General features: G+C 41.9%; 1 protein-coding gene across 3 annotated transcripts in view; it reads left to right on the forward strand.

Annotated features, from left to right (window-relative positions):
- Positions 1–9964: 9964 nt before the first annotated feature.
- Dock10 (dedicator of cytokinesis 10) overlaps positions 9965–26432 on the forward strand; it is a 263483-nt gene continuing 247015 nt past the window's right edge. For 2 of the 3 annotated variants that reach the window (XM_052192769.1, XM_052192770.1), the window contains exon 1: positions 9965–10184. In XM_052192769.1, the coding sequence (XP_052048729.1) occupies positions 10062–10184 (123 nt within the window). In that variant the 5' untranslated portion in view covers positions 9965–10061. The remainder of the gene's footprint in view (positions 10185–26432) is intronic. The other variant, XM_052192771.1, reaches the window with a different exon arrangement.

Below are 26432 nucleotides of genomic sequence, written 5' to 3' on the forward strand. Positions count from 1 at the left end.
TGGATGGAAGAAGGAAGGGAGGGAAGGAGAAAGGGAAAGAGGAAAGAAGGAAGGGAGAAGGAGGGAGAAAATAAAAAAGGAACACAGAAGTAACAGAAATTACAAATACTGCCCCTCCTGCATGATCATTAGTTGGTACCATGATCCAGGTACTTCTCTGCTGGCTTTGTAGAACACTAGCATTCTCCCTTGACTTTCCGGCTTGAGGGCAAATTAGGATCAATGCCAGACTCACAGCAGTTTGGGTCAAGTCCTCGCTGACTAAGAGAGGAAGCCCTTTGCCTCTGGGTTTCCATTTCTTTTAGAAACAAAGATACCAGCCATCAAAACACACCCCTGCAGAGCAGCAGGAGCAACAGGGCAAATGGCTTGGGTGACTCCCATGCTGCTCTCAGTTGTGTCAGTCTCTAGAAGGCTTTGCCCGCTCACATCCAAACATGGCTTTGGAAATTCTTACCCGATAACTCAGGTTCTGTCTGTCAAAACTCCTGTCACTGTCCAACGTGAATCCAGAAAGAGAACTCACATGCACCAATAGAACTAAAGTCTCTTATAAGCAGATTCACACCCAGCTAGGTCTTCACGGGCAATTGTCATCAAATTAACAGTAGTTAGATAAATAGCGAAGTGACTGAAAGCAAGGAGGAATTACAAGATATTATGTCTTTGCAGAATATTCCATCGAATATCAAGTCATAAACACTGTGCTTTTAAGTAACTCCAAAGTAATCATTTCTCCAAAAGAATACAGGCTTTGTGGCAGTATCAGAAAGGCCTGTTGTTAGCACAAGCTTGGTGTAATGATGCTAATAGGTCTCTTTTTAAAACTTGAAAACTGCTTTGATTTTATCAGGAATTTTTAGGCAATTTTCATAGTAATTCTCTTATTGCTTTTAAATTTTCTTTAAGTTTTTCTTTCTTTCTTTCTTTTTTTTACTTCTTTTTGTCCCCTTAGCAAACATAAGGAGAAAGGGGACAATATCCTTGATTAGTCAGAATGGAGCACAGTTCTAAGCCCGCACATGAGAAATTGCTCAAAGCTAAAAGGTGTGAAAACCCTAATCTAGTTGTATCAATAAACTCTAATGACCCTGTGGAGAAGAACAAAAACCACCGGTCTTGCTTGAATAAACTTCTGCATGAACACTCAATTTGACATTTTGGGGGAACCACCCCATAGCAGCATACCATTGTATTTGCCCTTTCTTCTCTGACGCCTCCCCTTCCTTTCACAGAGGATAGTCTGAGCAATGCTGTGAGATTTCGTCTTCCCTTCACTCTACCACAGAAAGACACAGGAAATGAGTTCATGCAAATACTGAGCACACCAGCAGACTAGAAAATGGGCTACAGCCACCAAAATCACATGCTTTTTGTTTTGTTTTGTTTTTTTAAGAAAAAATTCCTGAAAATAGTTGATGTAAACCATCAATTTGATATATCAAAAATACAATTGTCCCATTTGTCTCCCACCATCTAAGAAAGCTAGGGCATCGAGGCTTCGTAAACCTTGTGCTATAAACATTTTCTAAATTTTTCTCTCTCTCTCTTTCTCTCTCTCTCTCTCGTAGAGTCAAGCAGCATTCTTTTTTTTTAATTAGATATTTTCTTTATTTACATTTCAAATGTTATCCCCTTTATGGATTCTCCTCCAAAAACACCCTATGCCATCCCCACCTACCCCCCCCCCCCAACACTGCTCACCAACTCACCCACTCCCACTTTCCCGCCCTGGCATCCCCCTATAGTGGGGCATCCAGCTTTCTCAGGGCCAAGGACCTCTCCTCCCTTTGATGTCAACAGGGTCATCCTCTGCTGCTTATGCAACTGGAGCCATGGGTCCCTCCATGTGTACTCTTTTGTTGATAGTTTAGTCCCTGGGAGCTCTGGTACTATATCAACTGGGTATTTGATTTTGTTGTTCCTCCTATGGGCTGCAAGCTCCTTCAGCTCCTTGGGTCATTTCTCTAGCTCTTCCATTGGGGACCTTGTACTTAGTCCATGATTGGCTGGGAGCACCCATCTCTGTATTTGTCGGTACTGGCAGAGTCTCTCAGGAGACAGCTATATAAGGCTCCTGTCAGCAAGCACTTGTTGGCATCCACATTAGTGTCTGGTATTGATGACTGTATATGTGATGGATTCCCAGGTGGGGCAGTCTCTGGATGGCCTTTCCTTCAATCTCTGCTCCATACTTTGACTATGTATCTCCCATGGCTGTTTTGTTCCCTCTTTTTTTTTTTAATTTTATTTTTTATTAGATATATTCTTTATTTACATTTCAAATGAATTCCCCTTTCCTGGTCCTCCCCCCCGACCCTGAAAGTCCCATAAGCCATCTCCCTTCCTCCATTCCCCAATCAACCCTGTTGGGGTTTTGTGTAAGCTCCACCCCACACCTACCTGGCAATAGCCAGGTATGCCCCGCCCCAGAGATCTGGCCCACTATAAGAGGGGCTACTTGCCCCTCCTCTCTCTCTTTGCTCACCGCTCTCCCACATACTCTCACCTCTCTGCCCCTGGGGCTCTTCCCCCCACTCAACGTGGTCATGGCCAGCCTCCACTCTCTCTCTCTCTCTCTCTCTCTCTCTCTCTCTCTCTCTCTCTCTCTCTCTCTCTCTCTCTCTCCACTAACTCCCATCCCCTATTCTGAATAAACTCTATTCTATACCATGTCTGTGTGTGTGTGGTCCCTTAGGGGCAGAGGTGCCCAGGCAAGGGCCCGCCTGGACACCTTCCCCCACGCCGCCTAGCCACACTCACCTAACTCACCTATATTCCCACCTAACCCCTTATACCCCCACCTTTAAGCCTCATCATCCTTAATCATCCTTCAAACCCCCTCCTGCTTCCCTGTCCTCGTATTCCCCTACACTGCTTCATCGAGCTGATAGAGGGGTTCCCCCTTCTAAGAAGGACCAAAGTATCCATACTTTCATCTTTCTTCTTCTTTAGCTTAAATTTGTATTTAACCATTATGTTTCTTTTTTGATGCTATTGGGGGAAAAATGCATTCTCTCAACCTTTTGGAAAATTACATTTTATTTTGCTAAATATCTTTGTTGTATCACTTTATTCAAAATACTACTAATGATACAGTAACTTGTGGTTGGTTGGCAGCATGCACTATTGTGAACAAACTATATATGCACGTGTTTATGTGGACAAAGGATTCATATTAAAACTGCCTATACTAGAAATTCAATTATAGAAATGTCATCACAATTTAAACTGAGTAAAACTTCTAATATGTTTAAGTAGATTTCTCTGTAATGTGTGATTTTTTTTTTAACTCTGGTAAGAATTTATATACTTTTGACGTTTTTATACTTTTTAATAAAGTTTGAACTTTCTTGATTAGTTTTTTTTACAAGCATGTGTTCAAATATATAATTTGCCTGTTGACTTTCCTTTCTTTCTTTTGCCATTCTTTGTGTGTATGTGTGTGTGTGTGTACTTCATTGTGTGTGTACAGATATGTGTGAAGAGGAGATGCACATAAAAATGTGTGCCTGTGTGTGTAGAGGCCCAAGGTAGATGTCTGGAATCACTTTCTATAGCTCTTCCTCCTTTTGTCATTGAGACAAAGCCTCGCAATGAAACCAGAGCTTACCTGTGCATCTGTTCTTTGAAGCACCTTGCTCTGGGAATCCCCTCGCTTCCTTCTTTCCTTCTTATAGAGGGACTACAATGCTCCAAGGAGCAGGTGTGTAGTCTAGGAATCTAGACTTTGGTCCAAATGCTTAGACAGCAAGAGCTTTAGCAGGTCTCTCTCCCTGGTCTACTTGCTGCTTTAAAACAGCACATTACATATCTGCTATCAGGAAAATGTAAGTTTTATGCATTTGAACATTACTACTTTCCTTATATAAAAATCTAGGATTTCTCTCTTGATTAAAAGGCTTTCAAAGTTAAGGCAAAAGATGCAGCTTATTAACAATTAAATAAAGGAGTATGGTCAAACTAATCTGTCTTAAACTATATCCTTAAAGAGACTTAAAGGGATGTGATAATCACCACTGGAAACTCAGTCATGAAGAAGGAAGTAACATGCTCCTGACTAAGAAAGAGAAATGTGTGATACTGACTAACAAAATATTTTTTTAAAAATTTTAGATAAAATGCTACAAGTTAAATATCAACAACATATATAGTGCTGGGAGAACTGGCTAGTTCTCTGAGTGAACCTCTATTGTTATCACAAGCTGAGGGGGATGACTTTCCATTACGGGAATAAGAAACAGGAAAGACAAATCTATCCCACATCTATGATAAAATGCAGGAGTGACCAAAGCAGCTACGAAAAAAAATGTGAAAATGGTGCAAGGGATTTTCAAGGTCACTCTGTTAAGTTGTATTGCTGCTGCATAGGGAAGCAATCTTGCATTTTGGAGATACGCTCTTACCAAGTTAGAAATGGAAGTTCAAAATGTACTTTAAATACCTTATAAATTTATATTATAATAATTTTGTGCTCTCGTGCTTCACGCCTGTTAAATCTCTTTATAACAAAACAATAAGATACGTGATATTTAAAAAAAAAAGTACCTCACAATTTTATGCTATCTGATATTCTAACACAAGTGTTTCTAGATTCTGTGCTATTCTTAGTAAGCTGTAAATTATTATGAAATAGTAGATGGGGAAATCTTGAACATAAACCAACTATCACAAAAGAGGTTTAAAATTGATAACATTTCTCTCATTAACAAGGGTACCAGGACCAGATGGCTCCACAGCTGGATTCCATCCAACTTGCACAGAACAAACAACCCCAATGTTATTAAAATTGCTGTAGCCATGGAAAGAGACAGAAAGCTCTCCCACCCAATTTAGTAATGTCCCTGACTAAGAATACCAATCTCAAAGAAGAAAGGGTAAGAAAATTTCACTCGTGTGTACAGAGGAAAAATTCTCAAGGAAATATTAGAAAATAGATTGACTTTTGTTTTTCTGTCTAAAAACATGAACAATTACATTATAACTCTGTCATATATCAAGGCACATAAGAATGTTGTGTATTGGGAGTAAGCAACCCATCATGGAAGGAAACTAAAATGCCTGAGAATCCAAAGATGCAGGGTTCCTTATATACAGAAGAGCAGAAGCATTCCACTCTGATTTTTAATCTTTTCTTCTTCATTATACTGAACAGATTCTGTGTCTGCATAATTTTTGCAGAGGGAGAAGTGAAGCCCCCAGGGTGTTATTTCCCTAAAGCCAGACTACAAATTAAAAGAAGGTGGAATGGCGAACCTGAATCTGTGTTTCTAGTAAAGAACTAAGTAGTTGAAAAAAAGACCTTTTTCAATCCCTGGGCTTTGCCCTCTGCAGCCACAGTGACAGAAGCCTGTAAAGCCTGGGTCCTGGGACAGACACCAGGCCCAGGCAGAGCTGAACAGACAAACCATGCTACTCTAGTGTAATTTGCTCCCAAGAAGTGGAACACGGTAAAGACCACACAGCAGGCTTCACATATTTGCCTACAAGCAACCCAGAGGCACCTGGGTTTGCCAGCTGGCTCCAGCTCTGGCAAGAATTAATGAACTATCATTAATACCACACCTTTTCAGCCATGTTTTCTTGCCGCTTCCTTGTTTCCTTGACAAGGTGGAAAGAAAATACACTACAAAATAACATTCAGTTAAAGAACAGTAATTTAAGGACACTATAAATAAATTCAGTGATTTGTTTTTCCTAAGAGAAACAAGATATGCTTGTATCAAAGCACTTTCTTTCCCCAGTTAGCTCACAATTCTGATTCATGATTTTTGTTATTCTTGGGTTAACTATAAACATTTAGCAATCAACTGAAGTTATATATTCATTTATCCACCATACATTAAGATAATGGTCAAGGTAAGAGACTTGCTTCTTTGGACTCCCCCTCTCTCCCCAATACTGTTCAATAGAAAATATGGACCATTCCTTTAATAGGGAGTTTGAAAGAAAGTCTTTATATAAAATCAGAAAATGATTTGAACTGACATTTGTATACCTATCACACAAAATGTTCTATTTGGACAGCCATACTACTGAATTCCCTCTCAGCTTTCTTTTATGCATGAGGGAAGGAATTTTCTCATTTGATTTAAATTGTTCTGATAAACACCATGACCATAAGCCATCTGAGGATGAAAGGGTTTATTTCAGCTTACAGGTTACACTTAATCATTGAGGGCAGCCAGGGCAGGAGCTCAAGCAGGAAATTCATAGCAGGAACTGAAGCAGAAGCCATGGAGGAATCCTGCCTACTGCCCTACCCCAGCTTGTACAACTATGTCACAATAATGTAAAAAAAAAAAAAAAAAGGTACAGTTTTCATTTCTATACTTATTACTGTGGTTTTAAAACTCCTAATCCTTTTCTTACTTATGTAACTAGTAATATTAGCCTTAAGCCAAACCTTGTAAAATGATAAAAGAAAATTATTAATTATATTTTTCTAATTTATGGAGCTTTGACCTATATCACAGCAGGCTATAAGAGCTTCCTAAGCCTTCAGATAATGAGCAAGAGTATCTGGGAGGGAAAGAAAGAAGGAAGAAAGGAAGGAAGGAGGGAAGGAAGGAAGGAAAGAAGGAACTGTGGGGTGGAAAGGAAGGGAGGAACTCTTTATTATTAAGATAATTTTACTGGAATATAAAATATTGCCCTGGGTCTTAAGAGATTCATCTTCAAAATATTACCATCTCCTCTTACCAGCAAATTCTAGTCATGTTCTACAAATTAATTACTCTGAAATGGAGCCTTTTGGAAGCAGATACTTCAGTGAGTTCTACACTGCTTGTCACAGAGTCGGAGCCCTTCCACAGTTGGTACACTGTGAGTGGCTACTGACTGGGGCCACTTCTTTCTGCTGCAAGGTTTTGATCTATAACAGCTCAAGGGGATGACAAGAACTGAGACCTGAAAGTATGTGTTTACAACCTAAGCAGTCGTCTGTGCACGGCAGCAGCGAAGTTGGGGGACACTAACTTAACTAGACGGCACATTCTCTTTGGTCACTGTTCAGTAGCCTATTATACAGTTGCTGTGACAACATATCCAGACCAAGCTAACTGAAGAAAGAGTTTCTTGGCTAACATTTTCAGGGTATCCTCCATCAGAACAGGGAAGCCATGGCAGAGCTTGAGGAAGCGAGGCACGTTGCATATGTAGTCAAGAAGCGGAGAGAGGTGAATGCTGTGCTCAGTTTGTCTTGTCTCTTACACTCAGTCTGAGCGCGCCAGGCTTGGGGCGAGTAGTACTGCCTATACTCAGGGTCCGTCTCTCCACAGCAATTAACCTCAGCTAGGTAATTTCTTTCAGGCCTGCCTAGAGACTTGTTTCCATGGTGATTCCAAATCCCATCAAGCTGACAATAAGGACTGGCCATCACATACAGTATTCAATGTCTTTAAAAGTTCACTTATTTTAGAGAAACAGAATGATGCTGATTGTGTTTTTGTAATGTCATCTCTTAATATAAAATTAAAAAAACATAAAAAGGTGAGACTGGAAGATGGTTCGTTTACTAAGAGAACTGAGTCCTCTTTCAAAAGACAAGGGTTTGTTTTTCATTACCCACAAATATCTGTAACTCCAGTTCCAGGGTATATGATACTTTCTACTGACTCCCAAGGGTACCAGGGACACACACATGACACACACAGGACACACACATGACACCACACACACACACACACACACACACGCACACGTATATGCCAGTCAGTAGCAACTCACAGTGTACCAACACTAGCAAGCCGTACAGAGATCAGTGAAGTTTCTGCTTCCAAAAGTCTCCATTTCAAACAGAGTAACTAACTGGTAAAACATGACTGGAAATGTGTTGGTAAGAGGAGGAAGATGTTGGTAAGCAGGGTCCTGATTCCTCCTCCCAGGTTTCTGTAATCTCATGGGTAACTGGGACCTAGAAGCAAGGATAAGAAGAGTAAATCCTTTCCCCCGCAGGTTGATTTCAGCCAGAGTATTTCAACTCGGCAATATAAGTTCAACCTGAACTCTTGCTATACCCAAGACACACCGATGCAACAAGTTCTACGTCTACCTTCTCAGTTGAGTCTGTTGGGACAAGGATAGAGAAAATATACATATACTCTATCCTTCACAAATTCTTCCACACCAGTGGATGGTAATGACCTCCCAAAGCTGGAGAGGGTAAAATTCATGCCGAGAGTGAAAATACAAGTGATTTTTCTGACACATGATGCCGTTGAAGACTAGGTTGCATGTGCTGCTCAATGTATTGTCCTGCTCACGTTCAACTTGGAACAACCAAGAGTCACCTGGGGAGGAGGAATGACCCTTGGCTGAAGAACCTCCACTATCAGGTTGGCCAGCAGCCCTATCTGTGAGAGACTGTTTTGATTGACCATTAATGTAGAAAGGCTCTGCCCACTGTGGGCATCACAATCCCTAAGCCTCGGGGCCTTGACTGAATAAGATAAAGGAAGCCGAAAGCAAGCCAGAGCACTACCTAATAAGCAACATTCTTCCATGGTTTCCGGATCTCGATTCCTGCGGGTTTCTGCAATTCCAAGGGTAACTGTGACCTAGAAGTGTAAGCACAATCATTTCTGTCCTCCTCAAGTTGATTTTGGTCAGAGTATTTCAACACAGCAAAATACATTCAAACCTGAACTGCTGCTGTTCCCAAGACACACTATGATGCATATTCTGTTACTACAGCCTTTGCTTCCAGTCCATTTTCCTCTTCTTGCCATCCTCCTGCATCAATACTCAGTCTTTGCCTGTCTCAGACTTCCTGAGCCTTTGAGAGTTGTGCATAATCCTGAGTTACTCAGGTATACTGTACACCAGAAAGTATTCTGAAACAGGGAGAAAATGATTATGAACAGTTTGTCAAATGTTAAGACAGAGTCACACTGTGTAGCCCAGACTTTCCTCAAAGGGAGCCTCTTAGCCTATTATGTAAATGAGAAGCACAAGCCACACCACAAGCTAAAAAATGTTTTTAACTGTAGAAAAACTGCACAGGCCACAGATCCACAAAAAAAGCTCCCTAAGAAGTCCAGCATGTCCCCACAGTTCTCCCAGGAGCCATGGTTTACCACCCACACAATGGGCAGAGAACCACCCTGCATGTGACTCCAGATAAGAAATTTAGAATACTTTAATCAGATAGCTTGAGGCAAGGGTAGGAGGGCATTTGATAAGAAAGCAGAAAAATAGAGTAAGAACCTCCCACCAAGTCCGACTCACCCTACCCCATAACCCAACCGCAGTTCTTATTCATCCTAATTTCTATCCTGAAATCCCTTACATTACTCAGATATACACTAGATTTTAATCCAAATTAGTATGCAAAGTTAAGGAGGCATTTGGTAAACCATCCTCTCTGGTCTCATTTTCCAGAGCAGTGTGGCTGGTATAGAATAGGAAAGCAGTTGAGGAAAAATTGGCGGCAGGTGTGAATTCACAGAGACCAACCCAAGACTAAGTAAGGACCCTGGGTCCCCAAAGACTTCACAGCCAGGGGCCCAGCCAGCAGAGGGATCCTTACCTAATAAAACCTCTGACCCACCTCCAAGGGTGCACAGGATACCTGAGATCAACCCTTCTCCACTCTCTAGCCTCAGAATGTAGATCTGACCCGCAAAAACACGCCAAATCCCCAACCCTCCACGCGCATCGGATTTGAGAGTAAAGCGGTAGGCAGGTCCTGCTCAGAGCCAGCAGAGGCAGCCGGGCATCAATGCCGAGTCTCGGGTGGGCGGCCGCGGGTGGAGTCACCCCCCACGCGCGTCCCGCGGCTCCCGCTGCAGATGCGCCCTAGCCAGGCGGAGTTGGCCGCGCGGCCAGACAGGCGCAGAGTTTGCAAAGTCGCCGAGGAGCTTGAGCGGGAGCGAAGGGGGTGGGCAGAGTGGGGGTGCGCGCGAGAAAAACCCGCCTCTTATGAGTTGAGCGGGGAAGAGGGGAGGAAAAGCTCCGAGTTCCGCTTCCTGAACGGCGGGTGGGTAGAACAGGCTGGCGCGGCCGGGGGACCGGCGGGACACACTCGCTCCGGGACCAAGGCGCGAGCGGCACGGCCGGCGATGGCCAGCGAGCGGACCCGCAGGTTCACCCGGAGCCTGCTGAGACCCGGACAGGCGGCCGAGCTCCGGCACAGCGCCGCGTCCGCCGCCGCGGTGGCCGTCCACAGCCGTCAGCAGCAGCGGGTGAGTGCGGTGCGTCCCTCGCGCCTCAGCGGAGCTTGCCCTGAGACCCCAGGCAGGCCTTTGCCGCCAGCCCTGTGAGCCTCTGCGTCGGAGCTAGCTTGTCCTCCACCTCCGCACTCGCTTCCCCACAGAGTGACACCTCCACCAGGCACAGTCACCAAAGAATTAAGGGCCAGAGGCACATTGGGGGGACTTTAGGAACGCGGGACACTAAGATGAGCAGCTACGTGAGAGAAGATGTGCCCACGTTTTAAGGGTGGGTGGGAGGTGGAGGAGGCGGGAATTTATCCTTCCTGGCTCAAGGTGACAGGGGTGACAGAGACCTGGGGCGGCGGGTGGGGGCGGGGTAAAGGGGTGTTAGTGGAGATCTAAATGGATGGAACCTGTAGATCCACAAGTCTGCGCGCCCCTCTCCTCCCTGTGAAACCTGGAAAAGATGCAGTGAGCTAGCTCCTCAGCCAGACCAAAGCTGAAACCCCCACCTTATATCTAGTGCAGAAAAACTGCATTTGGCACAGCTCCCCCTCCCCCCACGGGCTGGAACCCCACAAGCCACTTATTTTTGCAGAAAGAGCTGGGAGAGACTGTATGGAGGGGGCATGGGTTATTAACTAGCCAGTGGTGGCTTCTGGTGTGTTTTGAAGCGGTTTCATGGGATTCTGCTACCAGAAGGTTCCATTGGTTACTTCCTTGTCGAAATGCCTTCTAAGTGCTGGGTGATTTCCGCGGGAAGTCCCTGAGGCAGAACCCAGCATCAGGTGCCCAAATCATACCCGTGCATCTCGAGAAATTCATAAATTCCAGTAGGTGTCACACTAAGGGATGAAAACGGCAAGCAGCGAGCGCACATCAACGGTGGTGGAACTGGGTAGCCATAGGAGCGGCCTTCCAGCCAAAGTGGGGCTCAGCCACGGAGCTCTTGGCCTGACTTTGTTGGACCGGAATCCTCGTTGTGGCTTTCGTTTTCCTTTTTATGCCAGTAAATATCATTAGGAATTAAACAACCCTATTTAAGAGTGTCGAAGAGAAAGTGTTGTCTTTGCCAGTCACCCAAGAGGAGAGAGCCAGAGCTGGCCAGAGCCAGTTCCCACAGCCAGAACGCTTTCTCTTAAAGCCAGAGGTCGGGAAGCTGAACAGAGCGGAAGCAAATTGCCTGGCAGAGGGACCAGAGCATCAGATGCCCAGAGGGTGGGGGTGGGGTGGGGAAGCCTGGGGTGTGAAAAGAACTGGTAGCCAGGCTGCCTTCCCTAGCCTTCCCTTCCCTCACCACTGGATGCAATATGCAGCTGCCAGAGGCAATTCTACTGTTAACCCATCCCTTGGCAACGCTAACCTGTGGTTTTGATATCTGTATGCATATTTTTAGGGAAGAACAGACAAACTGTCAAAAACGGGCCATTCTGAAAAGCAGGTGGAGCTATTACAAAATCAGACATGCATAAGACAGTTATTTTTACTTGTAAAGAAGTGGTTCTCAACCTCTGGGTCTTGACTGCTTTGGGGTTCAAAGGACTCCTTCCACAGGGGTTGCCCCAGACCTTTGGTAAACACAGTTACAATTCATAAAAGTAACAAAATTACAGATATGAAGTAGTAACAAACATCACGTTACCATTGGGACTCAACACAACAAGAGGAACTGTATCAAAGGGTCTCCAGATAAGGAGGGTTGAGAACCACTGTTTTAAAGGATTACTTAGGGTTGTGCCTTTGTTATTCTGTCATTTGCTGTATAGTTCAATTGCTTTGCAGCTAATTCATTTTAAGAACTCTTAGTAATAACATGACAGAGAAGTTTAGCAGTGATGCTATCAGACTAGCTGCAACAGCATGACTTCTTTCATTTGTGTTTTGTTTTGAAGTGGATTCTCATAATGTTTCTACAGCAATGGAATTTTTATAAATAATATGTATCTCTTCAACACACACACATACATACACATATACACACACACACACACACACACACACACACACACCTCCAAGATTACCTTACATTTGAAAGCCTAGTGAGATCTTGTCACAATGAATGAGCACAGTTTCCTTAAGGACAGCGGGAAGGGGCACTTTGTTGGCACAGGTCCCCTGCCTTCCTCACCTCAGCACCTTGGCCAACACTCCAGAACCAATTATTGCCAAGAAATTTCAAGGGATCTAACACATCTAGGCAGGCAGGACTGGCAGTGATTTTGGCAGGAAGACATGAGCTTTGCTCTCTCCCTGACTTCTCCTGAAGGGAAGTAGGAAAGGTTGGCTTTTTTTCACTCAGTACCACACTCAGTGGGACCAAGAGGGCCACTGCACTCTTAAGAGACCTAAAACCTCAGCATTGGCCTATGTGGTGCCTGCTCATCATTGGCTTACATGGATCTGGCTTCTTCAAGCTCTTTGTCACTCTGTGTTCTTAAAGCCTGTTTGTCAAAGGGAAAGTGGGGATGATGGAGAGAAGAAAGAATAATGAGGTAATATTGGGGTTTGTCCATTTTAATACAAGGTTGTAGACATGTGTCTGTCTGCTGTAGCAAGCTGTCTTCTGTTATACTGAGGGACTTTAGAGATTTCTAGTGGAAAAAAAAAACTATTTCATTTCTAAATTTATATTCTTTTCTGAAAGCCCTGCAGGATAACAGATTTATAACAGAGGGTGTTATAAATCTTGGCCTGTGCTCTACCTAATAAAGACAGATGAGAGGGTCAGATTAACTATATCTGAGAATGAGATGAAGTCTTTGCAATTCATTTGGGGTGTGGAGACCAGAGATCAAGGGAAAGCGACTGAAGGGCATGACCAAGGCCAGCTTTGACGGTAGCTGCCACAGGAAGTAGAATTCGTGTCAAAGCAAATGTGATGTTGGTGTTAAACAAACCACTGGACTAAGTTTATATGTGTGCATGCAGACTCCAGGCGTGGACCTATCCCATCTTGCCTCTCTCTCAGAATGATTATGTTCAACAGACATTTTAAACAAAGATGTGGTCACTTTAGTTACTCTTCTTTTTTAGAAAATTAATGACTTGCAACTTATTTTATGGCCAAATCATAATACTAAGTCAAGTTTAAATTATTTCCTGAAATTGCTTCGTCCGTTGTCTTCTGAACAAGCTTTTCTAGTGTGGAATTTCAGTTCTAATATGATTGGAAATGTGCCTCCCATATTTGGACTTAGTGTTTTTATCACCACGGTTCAATACTCATGCACATAACCAGGTTAGTTTTAGAGGGTTACTGCCACTAATTTGAAATAAGAATTTTTTTTCAAAAATAATGGGATATGTCTATACTTTGCATGAGTTAGCTTATATACCTTACTTTTTACTATTCATTAAAATATAAACTTAAGATGTATATACCTTTCTGCATATATGTATGATTCCATTGCAAACAAATGCCTTTAACAAGAATACCTAAGTTTTATGCAAATACCACATCAGATCTGTAATGTGCTTGTGGAAGGAACATATTAAGGTGGTCAGGATAACAAAAAGCTTTGGGCAACACAGAAAATATCAAATGGCAGTTAGCACACAGGCAGGTGGACACTTGCCAAGATCAATCTGTACCTGAATAGATACTGCCTAGACTGCTTGTATGTGCAATTCGATGCATTTATGATGGTTTCTCTTTTGTTACCCAGAACATCCTCTGTAACTCACTCTTAATTGTATATAATCGGTTATTAAGTTAAAGAGGAAACGGCCTGCCAGAACTGATTGCAGTTAACCATGATTTTCCTGTGCCTACCCACTCAAGCAGGGTAAGCATGGTAAAGGAAAAAAGTGCTTGTCCCATAATCAAAAGAATCACATCTCCTTGCTTTGATGTCTCCTAAGTGTGGTAGCTACTGACAATACTACGGAGCCCTGAATAACTAGAAGCTTTGACCTACTGAAGAACTTTGATTGAAGAGGAATGAGAACCTGACATGACTGTAGGAGGAATTCCTAGAAAGAAGAATGTCCTCCCCTCTGAGTTTTGTGACATTTAAATAGTGGAGTGTATGGGGGACTTCTGAAAGTTAAAGAGAGGAGCCTGAGACTTCCCAAAGGTTAAATTAGAAGTGGAAAGATGTTGACCCATTGAATGAAGACAAAGCACTTATTTTTACTGCGCATGTCCAGCATTAAAAGCAATACTCAATATGCCTGTTAGTTTAGCATCTCAGGTACACACAACCCTTAAAAAAGATTTGTTTAATCGCTTATGATTTTTATGTGTCTGTTTGTGTGGCTGCAAGAGTTAATGTACATGACATGTGCATGAACAGTCCACAGAAGCTTGAAAAGGGTGCTGAATTCATTGAAACTATAGTTACACGTGGTTGCAAGCTGAAATTAGGGTGCTAGGAACCACACTCTGGTCCTCTACAATAGTGGCAAGTGCTCTTAACCATAAAACCTTCTTTCCAGCCCCAATATTTTTCTTATAACAGGGCTCTTTGTGTCAAGAAGATTTAAGCCTTTGTCAAGAAGCCTTAAGCCTTTAGCAGAAATCCCTGCCTTCTTTTATCTAATATGAATAAATTCCTTTGACTTTTCTGTTTAGTAAGGAAGTTAACATGAAGTTGACAAGACCAAATGCTATTGGTTATACCAACTAATACTTAAGACTTCTTTGGAAAAGTAATGTCTTAGGGTTTCACTGCTGTGAACAGATACCATGACCAAGGCAACTCTTATAAGGACAACAAATAGTTGGAGCTGGCTTACAGGTTCAGAGGTTCAGTTTATTATCAAGTCAATAGCATGGAAGCATCCAGGTAGGCATGGTGCAGACTGAACTGAGAGTTCAACAACTTTATCTGAAGGATGCTAGTAGAAGACTCACTTCTAGGCAGCTACGAGTAGGATCTGAAAGCCCATGCCCACAGTGACACACCTACTTAAACAAGGCCATACCTCCATATAGTGCCATTCCCTGGCCAAGTATATATAAACCATGACAAGTAACTTCTAGAAAACTTTTAGAAGGATCAACAAAGAAACAAAGAGCCAAACTATAGGGATTAGAGCTTTCCATCCCCAGTATGTCCAACCATTTTATGAAAACTTGTTTATCTTAGTCAGACCTTTTAATCACTGTGAAACAAAAAATACCAAACATACAGAATGTCAGGGAGGAAGGGATCTTTTGGCTCATTGTTTCAGAGGGTTCGGTCAATCATGCCTGGTGGGAGGGTGCAGTGAGCCAGAGAAGTTCACATTATGATATGGCAACCAGAAGACAAAGGAAAAAGAGAGCAAGAAGAAGTCAGGGTAAGACACAGCTTCCTAATCCACATGCCTTGGGACACACCACATTAATGACCAAAGAATGCCATCAGAGTATGAGTCTATCTGGGGTGAATTGATCTAGAACCCTCAAAATCAAATTATCTGTGGAAACACCCTCATAGACATATCAGAGGTGTGACTTTCTAATTTCTAATCCAATTAATAGTCAAAAAAGAGAATTATAATTGCATTACAGTGAGCCCATTGTTCAGAACCCATGGGATACCGGAAACAATATTTAATGCTTTTCTTAGTACTTGGAGCAATACTATAGGAATTTACTGTTGCAAGTGACTAACATGATCCTTTTATTTTTCTCCAACCTGAATAGTAACCATATGAGGTTACTCTACTAATAAACATCTAATAATTTTTCACTTTTGTGCTTCCTTCAGTAGCACCACTAATTACTGAGCATGGAAAGCTTTTATTTTATTTTATTTTATTTTATTTTATTTTATTTTATTTTATTTTATTTTATTTTATTGCCTTCTGGTCTACCCAAGATGCAGCTAGTTCACCTAAAGAACAGGAAATCATCCTTTGGACTCAAGTTGTCCAAAGAGAATCTGCCAACATTCATATCAGCGTTCCTGTGAGGTTTGTAGCAGCACTAGAGTTGTTTCTGTATCTTTATAATAATAGACCCTCTAGAAGCAAGTGCAAGTTTAGTAGTTAAACTGTAAAAATGTGAACTCACTTGATCATCCTCATCTTGTGTCTGGCAAAGCCTTGAGTGTATCTTGTAGGCAATTGGGTTGATGCTGCTCAAGTCCACTCCTAGGACTGCTTGTATCTCTGTCACCCATTTTATAATTGCTATCTATGGTATGCTTGTATCTGGAAGCACATTTTCCACCTCTCTGAGTTGTGCCAGGATTCTTGTTTCTACATCTCTTCTCACCCAAAACAGCCAATCTTACAAAGAAGCATCTACAAAGACAACTACTCTAAGTATCCCGAGAGTCCAAAAGGCAACAATAGTAAGTAAGAATAACCAGCAATATGAGGGAAGTTAGACACAGTCAGATTTGGTCATTGCAGTCAAATCAGGATAACCATTGAGTCTAGTAACTTTCCTGAAAGTTCTTCCTATGGTCATGTGAAAAGGAAAACACCATGAAGTTTAAGATCAAAGAAATAAGATCAAAGAAATAGGCTCTAAGCATATTCAACATTAACTTCTAATGATATCAAGCGGACCAGAAGCCTTGTAATCAGTTAGGAGCTAACTGGAAGTGCAGAATCCCGGGACTCACACCACACATACCAAAGCCACATTTTAACAAGTTCCTCCATTTATCTGTAAGCATCTTAAGTTTTTAGGTGGCGAAAAAGAATGAGAGCATACTTTAGACAGTGGTGATCCAAATCAGAAAATGTCCTGGGTTACAGAGTAAGAGTTGTCACGGTAAAGATGAGGCAAATTGAGGTTATCATTCCTCATACCCAAGAACTTTAAATAATTTCAGCTTGCATATTATGGACTGAATATTTGTAGCACCTCCTTGCACCTAAGGTTCTTGTGTTGGCATTTCAACTTACCCTCTGTATTTGGAGATGGCAGCACTGGATGACAATTTGAGGTAAATCGGGTCATGAAAATAGAAGTTTTATGAAGGTGCTAATGGTTTTAAAATAAGGGAGAAAAGCCTCTTTCCCTTTGTTGTAGTAAGAAGGATTTCTGTCTGCAAATTTATAGTCTGCTGATCTTGGCTTTGCAGTCTCCACACTGTATGGACTAAATATCTGTTGTTTAAGCCACCTGTCTGTGCTGTTACAACAGCCTGAAGTGACTCATGCAGCACGCTGTTAAGATTCCTTGTTGATTTATATGACCCATTTTGCTACACGTTGAAACTTTAAGAAATTTGAAATGAATTCTATCAGTATATCTAAAGATTACAACCAGAAAATCATAAAGACATTTTTGTCTTTCATAGTATGTACACACACACACACACACACACACACCACATTTACATATATCCCTCTTATTTATCTTGAAATGTCCTAAGGATGGTATTTCATGGAGTTATAAACCTTGTTTTCCTCATATGCTAAGATGCATTTGATCTCTCAGGTTATCCTACATCATGATATTCTTTTACTTCCCATCAAAAGTATGTGTTTCAAAGTTTGACCATATTGGTTTCTAATCAATGGGGGATCTTAGGAAGTGTCAGGTTCTACAAAGCTGGAGTCTAGACCACCATATCCAACCCCTGGGCTTATGGTGTGATGTTGCTTCTCTCTTTGGAGCCTCAGAGCCTAGACTGGTGATCATGGGCCAGTTGTGCATTAGATGGTACATATATCTAATCCCAGCACTTAGGGAGTAGAAACAAGGGGATTTTTTTGAGTCCAAGGCCACCCTGGTTTATATAGGGAGCTCTAGATCAACCTAGACTATGTAAAGAAGCCCCATATCAAAAAGAAAAATAAAAGACAATAAAAATTTCTGTGACTGGCCTTACCTTTGCAGTTTCTCTGCTTCAGAATTCTGATACAGTCTCCAGATCCCTTGTAGATCACAGGTGTGATCTGCATAGGAATGCTGTCCTGGACATCACGTGGAAGTCTTCCATCCACTTCTCCAAGGTCTCATTCCTCTGCTTTGTTGGTTTTGTGGCTCACAGTGCTGCCTACAATGATCTTTTGAACTTGTTTCTTGCAATTCTTTTGTATTCTGCTTACTGTCTGAAAGTAAATGTAGGCGTGAAGCTTCCTCACTACAACTGAAGCACTTAAGGAGAGCTGGGACAGAAGGCAGGTTGGAAGATTGTTGTGAAGGTAGGACTTGCTGTTAGTGTGATGTAACGATATCCTTTAATGCAGAATCCTCACAATCTTGAAGCATGGGTCAAACAATCAATAGGAAGACACTAAGATGCCCTGTGTATAAGGTATTTTACTTGCACAGTCCATTTACAATCAACCTTTGGCAATGGGTTCCTATTTGCATTTCATAGTGAGGAAAAATGCTCACAGACAAGGAACTTGCCCTTGCTTGGCAAGTGAATGGTGAATCTAGAGTCTATTGCCAGCAGTCTGACTCCATATGGTCTGAGCGTCCCCTGAATGGTGCAAATACTCCAGCAGGTAGGAAGAGAGGAAGAGCCTCATTTGATATGCAGTTGGCATCCAAGAGTAACGGAAGCCGTTCAGTCCAAGTTTCTAAAACAGCTTCTGAATGTGAAGCACTGGCGGTACTTTTATTCCACTGAACAATTCAATTGTGACATCCAAGCAGCATGAGATATTGAGAGTGATGCTCTCTAGGGTGTCAGCCTTGGTGCTTAGTTGTTTCTCTGCTACAGGGTTGGCACAAAAACGGGTTAAGTTTTGCTAACAAAGAATCCTTCAGTTCTAAAAGGAACATCATTCCATTCTTCTCCTTCTACACAAACACATTTTTGGCAAGATAACCATGGAGTGGTTAGATTACAAATTGCATCTATTTCATTGTCTCTTTTAGTCGCACTATGATGTTCATGTTTACCAACAAGGGGGTTTCTTTCCTTCAGAGTCATATTTGTTTGCTTCTTATCATTCACAACAGTGTCTCTGGGCTGGGAATAAATGCTGGTGTTTGCTGGACTAGACATGTTGACCTACATTTAATGATGCAGAAATAATAAAATTTAATGAATTTGAATGAATTAGTGGCAATAGAAAAAAATATTTGCCTTGGGAAAGCATTAATATTCTACAATTGTACTGAACTGGACATGCCTGCCTCTAAAATGAAAAAAGCTCATAGAACTGTACCATTCAAAGGCCCCTTTCACTTCTGCTTCTGAAATATGAAAGTTCTTTGTTTTTCTAATCTAATTAGAGCATACTTTTTCTCCTGACATAGAATTTGGGAAGCTAGGCAGCTCTTTAATTTAAACTTAATACCAAAATGGCAGAATTTAACAAAAGATTAGAAGGGATTCAATTTGAAAAGATGACACCATTTATGATCAACACAATGAGCTTTTTCCTCCCTGTAATGGTTTTAGTAATTACCAATTTAAATGACTAATTAAGGCTGTCAAAATGACCAGTGACTTTTGGCTTCTCAAATCACACATTCTATAAAAAGAACACAGGCAGGAACATTTGACTGGGCAAACAAGCAAACAAAAAACTTAACAGAACTTGCTATTCAGTGAGATATGATAATTGAATTATTCTTGAACATGCATTGTTTATTTAATAAGCTGCTCAAGGTCCCTTTGTCCTAACTCTTTGGCATGAGAAAAAAGGAATTGCATGTAGCTAGGAAATCTTCACCAATTGTGAGAGATGTTGAAACTCTGTCGAACTGAGGGAGGAAATGCAAATGGGGAGAACTACTGTCTAAAGATACTTACTTTTTATGTTTTTTGTGTCCTTTGTTTATTTAAAATCAGCCATTTGTTCTAAAAGAAGATGTCAATTTTTTAAAGTGAATAAAATTGTGTTCTGTTTTGCTTTATTATTATAAAGTGCAGGACGGATAACTATAAATTTGTTCTCAAGGTGCTGTAATAATGCCTATTGGTGGCATACCAACATGTACAGATAACATTCTTCCCGAACCTTCCTGAGTACCACAATCAATTTGAAAAAAATCCATCTTTTTTTTTTTTTAACTAGCAAGTGTGGTTTCCAGGCAATGTAACTGTGACCATGTCATTAACCTTTGGGTTGCTTCTAAAATTAAATGGCAAACACTAAGACCAGAAAAGATGCTTTTTAGTTCTGAATATCTAGGATGTCCTTTGTGATTTTAAGGTTTTTCAGAAAATAAAACTACTCTGTTTTTTTGTTTGTTGATTTGTTTTCATTTGTCACACCACCAAATTGATTAAGATGCCTGACTTTAGCAACCGAAAGAACTGGTTCAAATGGTTTACAGCTAAGTAAAAATGCTGGTACTAAAATGATCATTATGGCTACTTACAAGAGGCACAGGACTTGGCAAGGGGTGGGCTGGACCATAGCAAGGTTGGGCTCGTCAGGCCTCAGTCCCATTTCCCTCGTTCTGCCCTAAGAGAAGGGAAAGACTCACTTCAGTCAGAGAGCATCCTTTAAAGGACTCTGAAAGCTCATGGTTTGGGGGAAACCCCTGTCTACAAGGCTGATAGAAAAAATGTGCCTCAGTCTCTGAGCCACCAACCAAGAGCATGCACGTGTTGGTTTGAGGCCCTGGGCATATAAGTAGCATGGGCCTGCCTTGTTTGGTCTCAGTGGGAGAAGATGTGTCTAATCCTGTAGAGACTTGATGCCTTAATGTGGGGAGATCCCTGGAAGTTGGGGGGCCACCCTCTCAGAGGTGAAGGGGAAGAGAGATGGGAAAACTCTGTGAAGGGAGACAAGGAGAGGGGCAACATTTGGGATGAAATAAAATAACTAATTATTTAAAAGAAAGAAGGAAGGAAAGAAAGGAAGGAAGGAAGGAAGGAAGGAAGGAAGGAAGGAAGGAAGGAAGGAGAGAGAGGAAGAAAGAAAATTGTGAATGGTTCCCCCTGCACACAGGTCTACCCAAGCACTGCTCAGGCAATGAGAACTCTGTCTCTGTCTCTCTCTCCCTCCCCCCTCTCCCTCACCCTTTCCCCCTCTTTTGCTCTCTCTCTCAAGGTTGTTTTTGTCTCTATATGACTTGCTCTAAGCATAGTGTGGTTTCAGAGAGGTCGGCTGGGAAGGAGTCTGTTTCTTCATCAGGTCCTAGCCTGGCTAGTCCCGCTTGCAGCCACACTGATACAGGGTGGGGTATCTACAGCGTGTTCACTGCAGAGTGGAGATGAACTGTATTCCCATGAACAGAGTAGAAGGCGGAGGGTCCTGGGGATGATGTTTAGATATTTGGAGATGACTACTGAAGGGCTGATCCCTAGGACGGTTTAAATGGCAGCTGTCAGTGCCCAATCTAAACCATGCTTGTTTGTGTTAATTCTTCTGGCTTAGAGGAAAAGATGCAGGTTGTTGTTGCTGTTGGTGGTGGTGCTTTTGGTATTTTAAATAGTGTATTTTTTTATTTTTATTTACTTATTTTTTTATTTTCTATAGTCTTTGTTTACATTTCAAATGCTTTCCCCTTTCCTGGTTTCCCCCTCCCCTTAAGTCCCATAAGCCCTCTTCTCTCCACCCATTCCCCAATCACCCCCTTCCACTTCTCTGTCCTGGTACTCCCCTACAATGCTGGATCAAGCCTTTCCAGGACCAGGGACCTCTCCTTCCTTCCTTCTTGGGAATCATTTGATATGTTAATTGTGTCTTGAGTATTCAGAGCTTCTGGGCTAATTAATATCCACTTATCAGTGATTGCATTCCATGTGTATTCTTTTGTGATTGGGTTACCTCACTTAGGATGATATTTTCCAGTTCCAATCATTTGCCTAAAAATTTCATGAATTCATTTTTAATGTTTTTAATTGCTGAGTAGTATTCCATTATCCTCTGACAGTTTCCATGTTCTACAGACTTTCAAGCTCAGACATGTGGTTACTACATCTCATTTTTCCTGGGCAGCAAATTCCTGATACAGAATAGATGCTTAATAAGCAGCCCTTGTTGGAGGAAAAAAGGAGTCCTTATATGGAGGAAAAATTCGCGCACATGGAGAAGGGAGAAGACAGGTGAGGCATATGAAAAGAGACCTAAGTGCCTGGTATCACAGGAATAGAATTCCTGGGTATGTTCACACTTGGCTTCTAGTATGAGGCACAAGCCTTGGCCCACACAAGTGTCGATGTGTTTTTGTGACCTTGGCCCCTTGCTTGGGTCAGCAAGTGGCACATGCAGGTCCTGCAGATTGGCCTGTGGTATTAGTGTCTTTCTGCTGTTAGCAGAGAGTCATTGATTAAAATGGAGGAATCAAGGGGCCACAGAGTGTTGATAGCCATTTGTTCCCAGGATCATAATGGAGAATGCTTGAGATTAAAATGCCAGGGCAGGTGTGGGGACGGTAGATTTCCCAGAGAAGTGTGAGTTCATCAGTGAACACAATCCTATTTAATTCCTATCATTTATACAGAACACGTGTATTTCTTTCTTGAGGGTAGACAGTGTTCCTGGTTGTACTCATTACACTGCCTCTAGAAGTTCTGCTGTTTGATATATCGCAGGTCTTTGCACTCTTAGAAAATGCTGTGGTTTTTATTAATTTAATAACTAAAGAAAAACGTAGTAATCGCCCACAGTCTCCCTGCCCGCTGATAATACAAGCTGTACTTTCTGGGTATGGATTTGAAGCACTTGTGTCTTAACAAAACGTCTTGTGACATAAAGCTTAACTAATATTGAATACTTAAATTTTAATGCATGTTTAGGCATTTAAGGTTTTAGGTGAATTTTTTTTCCTGCTAGCAACATTGTATACAAATACAATCTAAAGTTTATGCTGAAAACAAGGGGGAAATGTGACGTTCCTTGATAGATAGTCTACAACACTAAACATCTAAATCTTGACGTTCCTTGATAGATAGTCTACAACACTAAACATCTAAATCTAAACGGAAAATGCATCTGAAAGAGAAAGGAAGTCACAGGATCGAGGGAGGGATGAGCTCAGGGTCACGGGGTTATGAGATAGTTTCTAGCCCTGTGCCTCTCCTCTAGAGGCCATACCTCTAACAGTGTGTTTAATTCTGTGTCATAAAGTGGAGGTAGATAACTCTGCTTGTTTTTCTTTGGACTCTGCAATGAAAGCGTACAGGCCTTCCATCCACTAGAGGGCTGCTTGCCTCGGAGGTACAGTAGTCTGAATGCAGCTGACCTGGGTGTACCAACCTACTCACGTCTTGAACACTTGAGGCCTCTATTCCTTGTTGTTTACTGGGACTCTGTACAGATGTCTTAAAAATGTGTGAGTGCGTTTGTCATCCAGTTGAGAACATGAATCTCTCAGTTCATGAATATACAAAGGGTAAACATGTGCTCTTGGGTCTGAGCCATTCCCGTGAGCTGACTTTTTGATCACCAAATCTAAAATGACTACACCTGATCTCTCAGCAGCCTGAGAGCTCAGTGAGACTTGGCTGAACCTGGCTTGGTAGGATCTGAGTTTTGTGAATAGATTTCTGTTGCTTCTATAACCAATGACTGCAAATCTAGTGCTAAAGAGCTTTGATGTTTCATGCAGGCGAGAAGCTGGTAAAGGCCTGTACTGGCTGGTTTTGTGTGTCAACTTGATACAAGCTGGAGTTATCCCAGAGAAAGGAGCCTCCCTTGAGGAAATGCCTCCATGAGATCCAGCTGTAAGGCATTTTCTCAATTACTGATCAAAGAGGGTGAGCCCATTGTGGGTGGTGCCATCCCTGGGCTGGTAGCCCTGGGTTCTCTAAGAAAGCAGGACTGAGCTAAGCCAGGGGAAGCAAGCCAGGGAGCAGCACCCCTCCATGGCCTCTGCCTCAGCTCCTGCCTCCAAGTTCCTGCCCCGTGTAAGTTCCTGTCCTGACTTTCTTTGGTGATAAACAGCAGCGTGGAAATGTAAGCTATATAAACCCTTCTTCCCCCCACCACCAACTTGCTTCTTGGCCATGATGTTTTGTGCAGGAATATAAAACCTGACAAAGACAAGATCTCACTTGGTTATGGACAAGGCCAGGGCTGGGTCCCTTTCTGAAGGAAGATTCATTTCCTTGAAGAAACATTCAAGGAAAATGTGTTTTGTGCTCATTTTGGTTGTCCAGGAATTCAGATCCTTTTGTCTGTTGGGTGGAATTCCCTATTTTGTTGAATGTAGACTGAAGTCAACCTCCTTAGCCATGGCTCCTTCTTCCATTGTCAAAGCAAACCATAACAGGTCAAGTTTATTATGTTAAACCTCTTTAACCCTTTCTTCGGCTTATCTCTTTCACCAATAAGGATTTATGACATAGCCTTGACCATCTCATGATATCCAGGCTTTTCATCCTAAATACCTCTGCAATTCTCCCTTTTCTATACAAGTACATTCATGGACTCCAGGAATTTTGGAATGGATGTCTTTGAGAACAAAAGATGCTCAGAAATACACTAAAAGGACAAATTATCCCCTAAGAACTGCTTTCTGGTCCTAGGGTAAAGTGGAAGAAACACTCAGGGACCACAGGTCATGGGACAGGGTCACCTGCTATCAGTATGGGTCTGTCTTCCTCGTTGTTTAAACCTCTCAGAAGATGTTCTCATAGCAGTCGCCACATGCCTCGTAGTGACTATAAATCTGGTTGATTTGGAAATGAGATTTACCATCACATTGTCAGTATTTATCTCTATTGCCACTTCCCCTTGGTTCCTAATTGGTCATAGCCTTTTCTTTTTATGTTTCCACAGCACTGCAATTATATTAGTTATCTTTACCATAATCAGAGAGCCACCACCCTGTCTTATCAGAAAGCTACAGCTTTATCACATGGACAGGCAGAAATATGCTGTTTTAAATGCTCTAAACACTTCATGCCGTTCTTGAAAAGGGCATGCATTATAATAAGCATTTTTTTCCTTACTTACATTCTTTGATGAATACCTGCTCTTTGGAAACAAGAGGCCAGGCATTCACGAGTTCAATGGCTTTTAAAAAATAAAATAGATTCAGATGCCTTTTAAAGGGCTTCATTTTAATTATTGCCTCGCAGTGAGATAACGGGACTATGGAGGAAAAAATAATGCACCTTGGACCTGCAATTTCTTTAAAATTTTACAAAGCAGAACCTATTATCTCTAACTTGAAGCTTTTAGTTATTAACATTTCTTTCCTTTTAAAATAACTCCCCCCTAGTTGTGATGAGTCATGCCATTAGATATTAAATTTGTGAGTATGTGTGTGCGTGTTGTGTGTTAAGTGTGTGTATATTGCATGTGTTTGTGTGTATGCTAATCTGTATGAGTTGTGTGTGAGTGTGTGTATTGTGTGGCATATGTGTGTATGTGTCTGTGTGAAGGCCATGTCTGTGAGGTATGTGTGAGTGTGTGAGAGTATGAGTATATATGGTGTGTATGTTTTGTGTGTGTGTGAGGTGTATGGTGTGTGTGTATGGTGTGTGTGTGTGTGTGTGTGTTTTCTTGTGTGCATGTAGGCAAGCCACGCTGGTCAGTCAGCCTTAGGCTATATCTGTCTGTCTGTCGTCAGTTCTCCTATACTGGGAGGATTACAAGTATACCCTACCACACATGTTAATTTTCTCTACTCAGGTCCTTGGGCTTGGGATGTGAGTACTTTACCATCTGGGCTATGCAAATCCTACACCCCACTCAACAAGCCCTGAACATTAAATTCAGGAAAAAGGTCCATGTGCCACATCTGAGCATCTGTATATGGAATACACCTTCCAGCCATAGCCCTCATGTTTGGTCTTCCTCCTCTCAGTACAATCTTTTTAGATTTGCTCCCACTTTTCATCTCAAGGAATCTTCTCTGAAACCCTAGGAAGCTTGAGTCCAGTTGTGCCGGGTATGATTCTCTCGGGACAGCTGCCTTAGCATCACATTGTGTCACATTTTTTGTGACAGCTTTGGCACTCACAAGCTTCAGCATTCGACAATGGCAGCCTCTTGAAGCAGTTGGAATAAGGATGATGTTTGAGTCATTTCCGTCTCTTTAATTTGCATCTGTTACTTGAATTAACATCATTTGCTAAACCTTATGCACAGATATGGATTACCTAGAGCAAACTCTTCTTCAACCTTAGAAACACCCCAGAGGTCTGGAGAGATGGCTCAGTAATTAAGAGCACTACTGACGCTCTTCCAGAGGTCCTGAGTTCAATTTCTAGTAACCATACATTGTCTCACAAACATCTGTAATGCGATCTGATGCCCTCTTCTGGTGTGTCTGAAGACAGCTGCAGAGTACTCATAAACATTTTTAAAAAGAAAAAAGAAAATAGAAAAGAACAAAAGAAATACCCCAGAAAGGAACTGTCACTTCCCACTGTCTTGGCCCATGAAACATCTCTTTGTGCCACTGCCTTGACACTAAACTTGTCAATTTGGCAAACAGAAGGCCCTGTAGCATGACTCTTTACA

This window comes from Apodemus sylvaticus, chromosome 9 (assembly GCF_947179515.1).
Source record: "Apodemus sylvaticus chromosome 9, mApoSyl1.1, whole genome shotgun sequence".
Classification (NCBI taxonomy): domain Eukaryota; kingdom Metazoa; phylum Chordata; class Mammalia; order Rodentia; family Muridae; genus Apodemus; species Apodemus sylvaticus.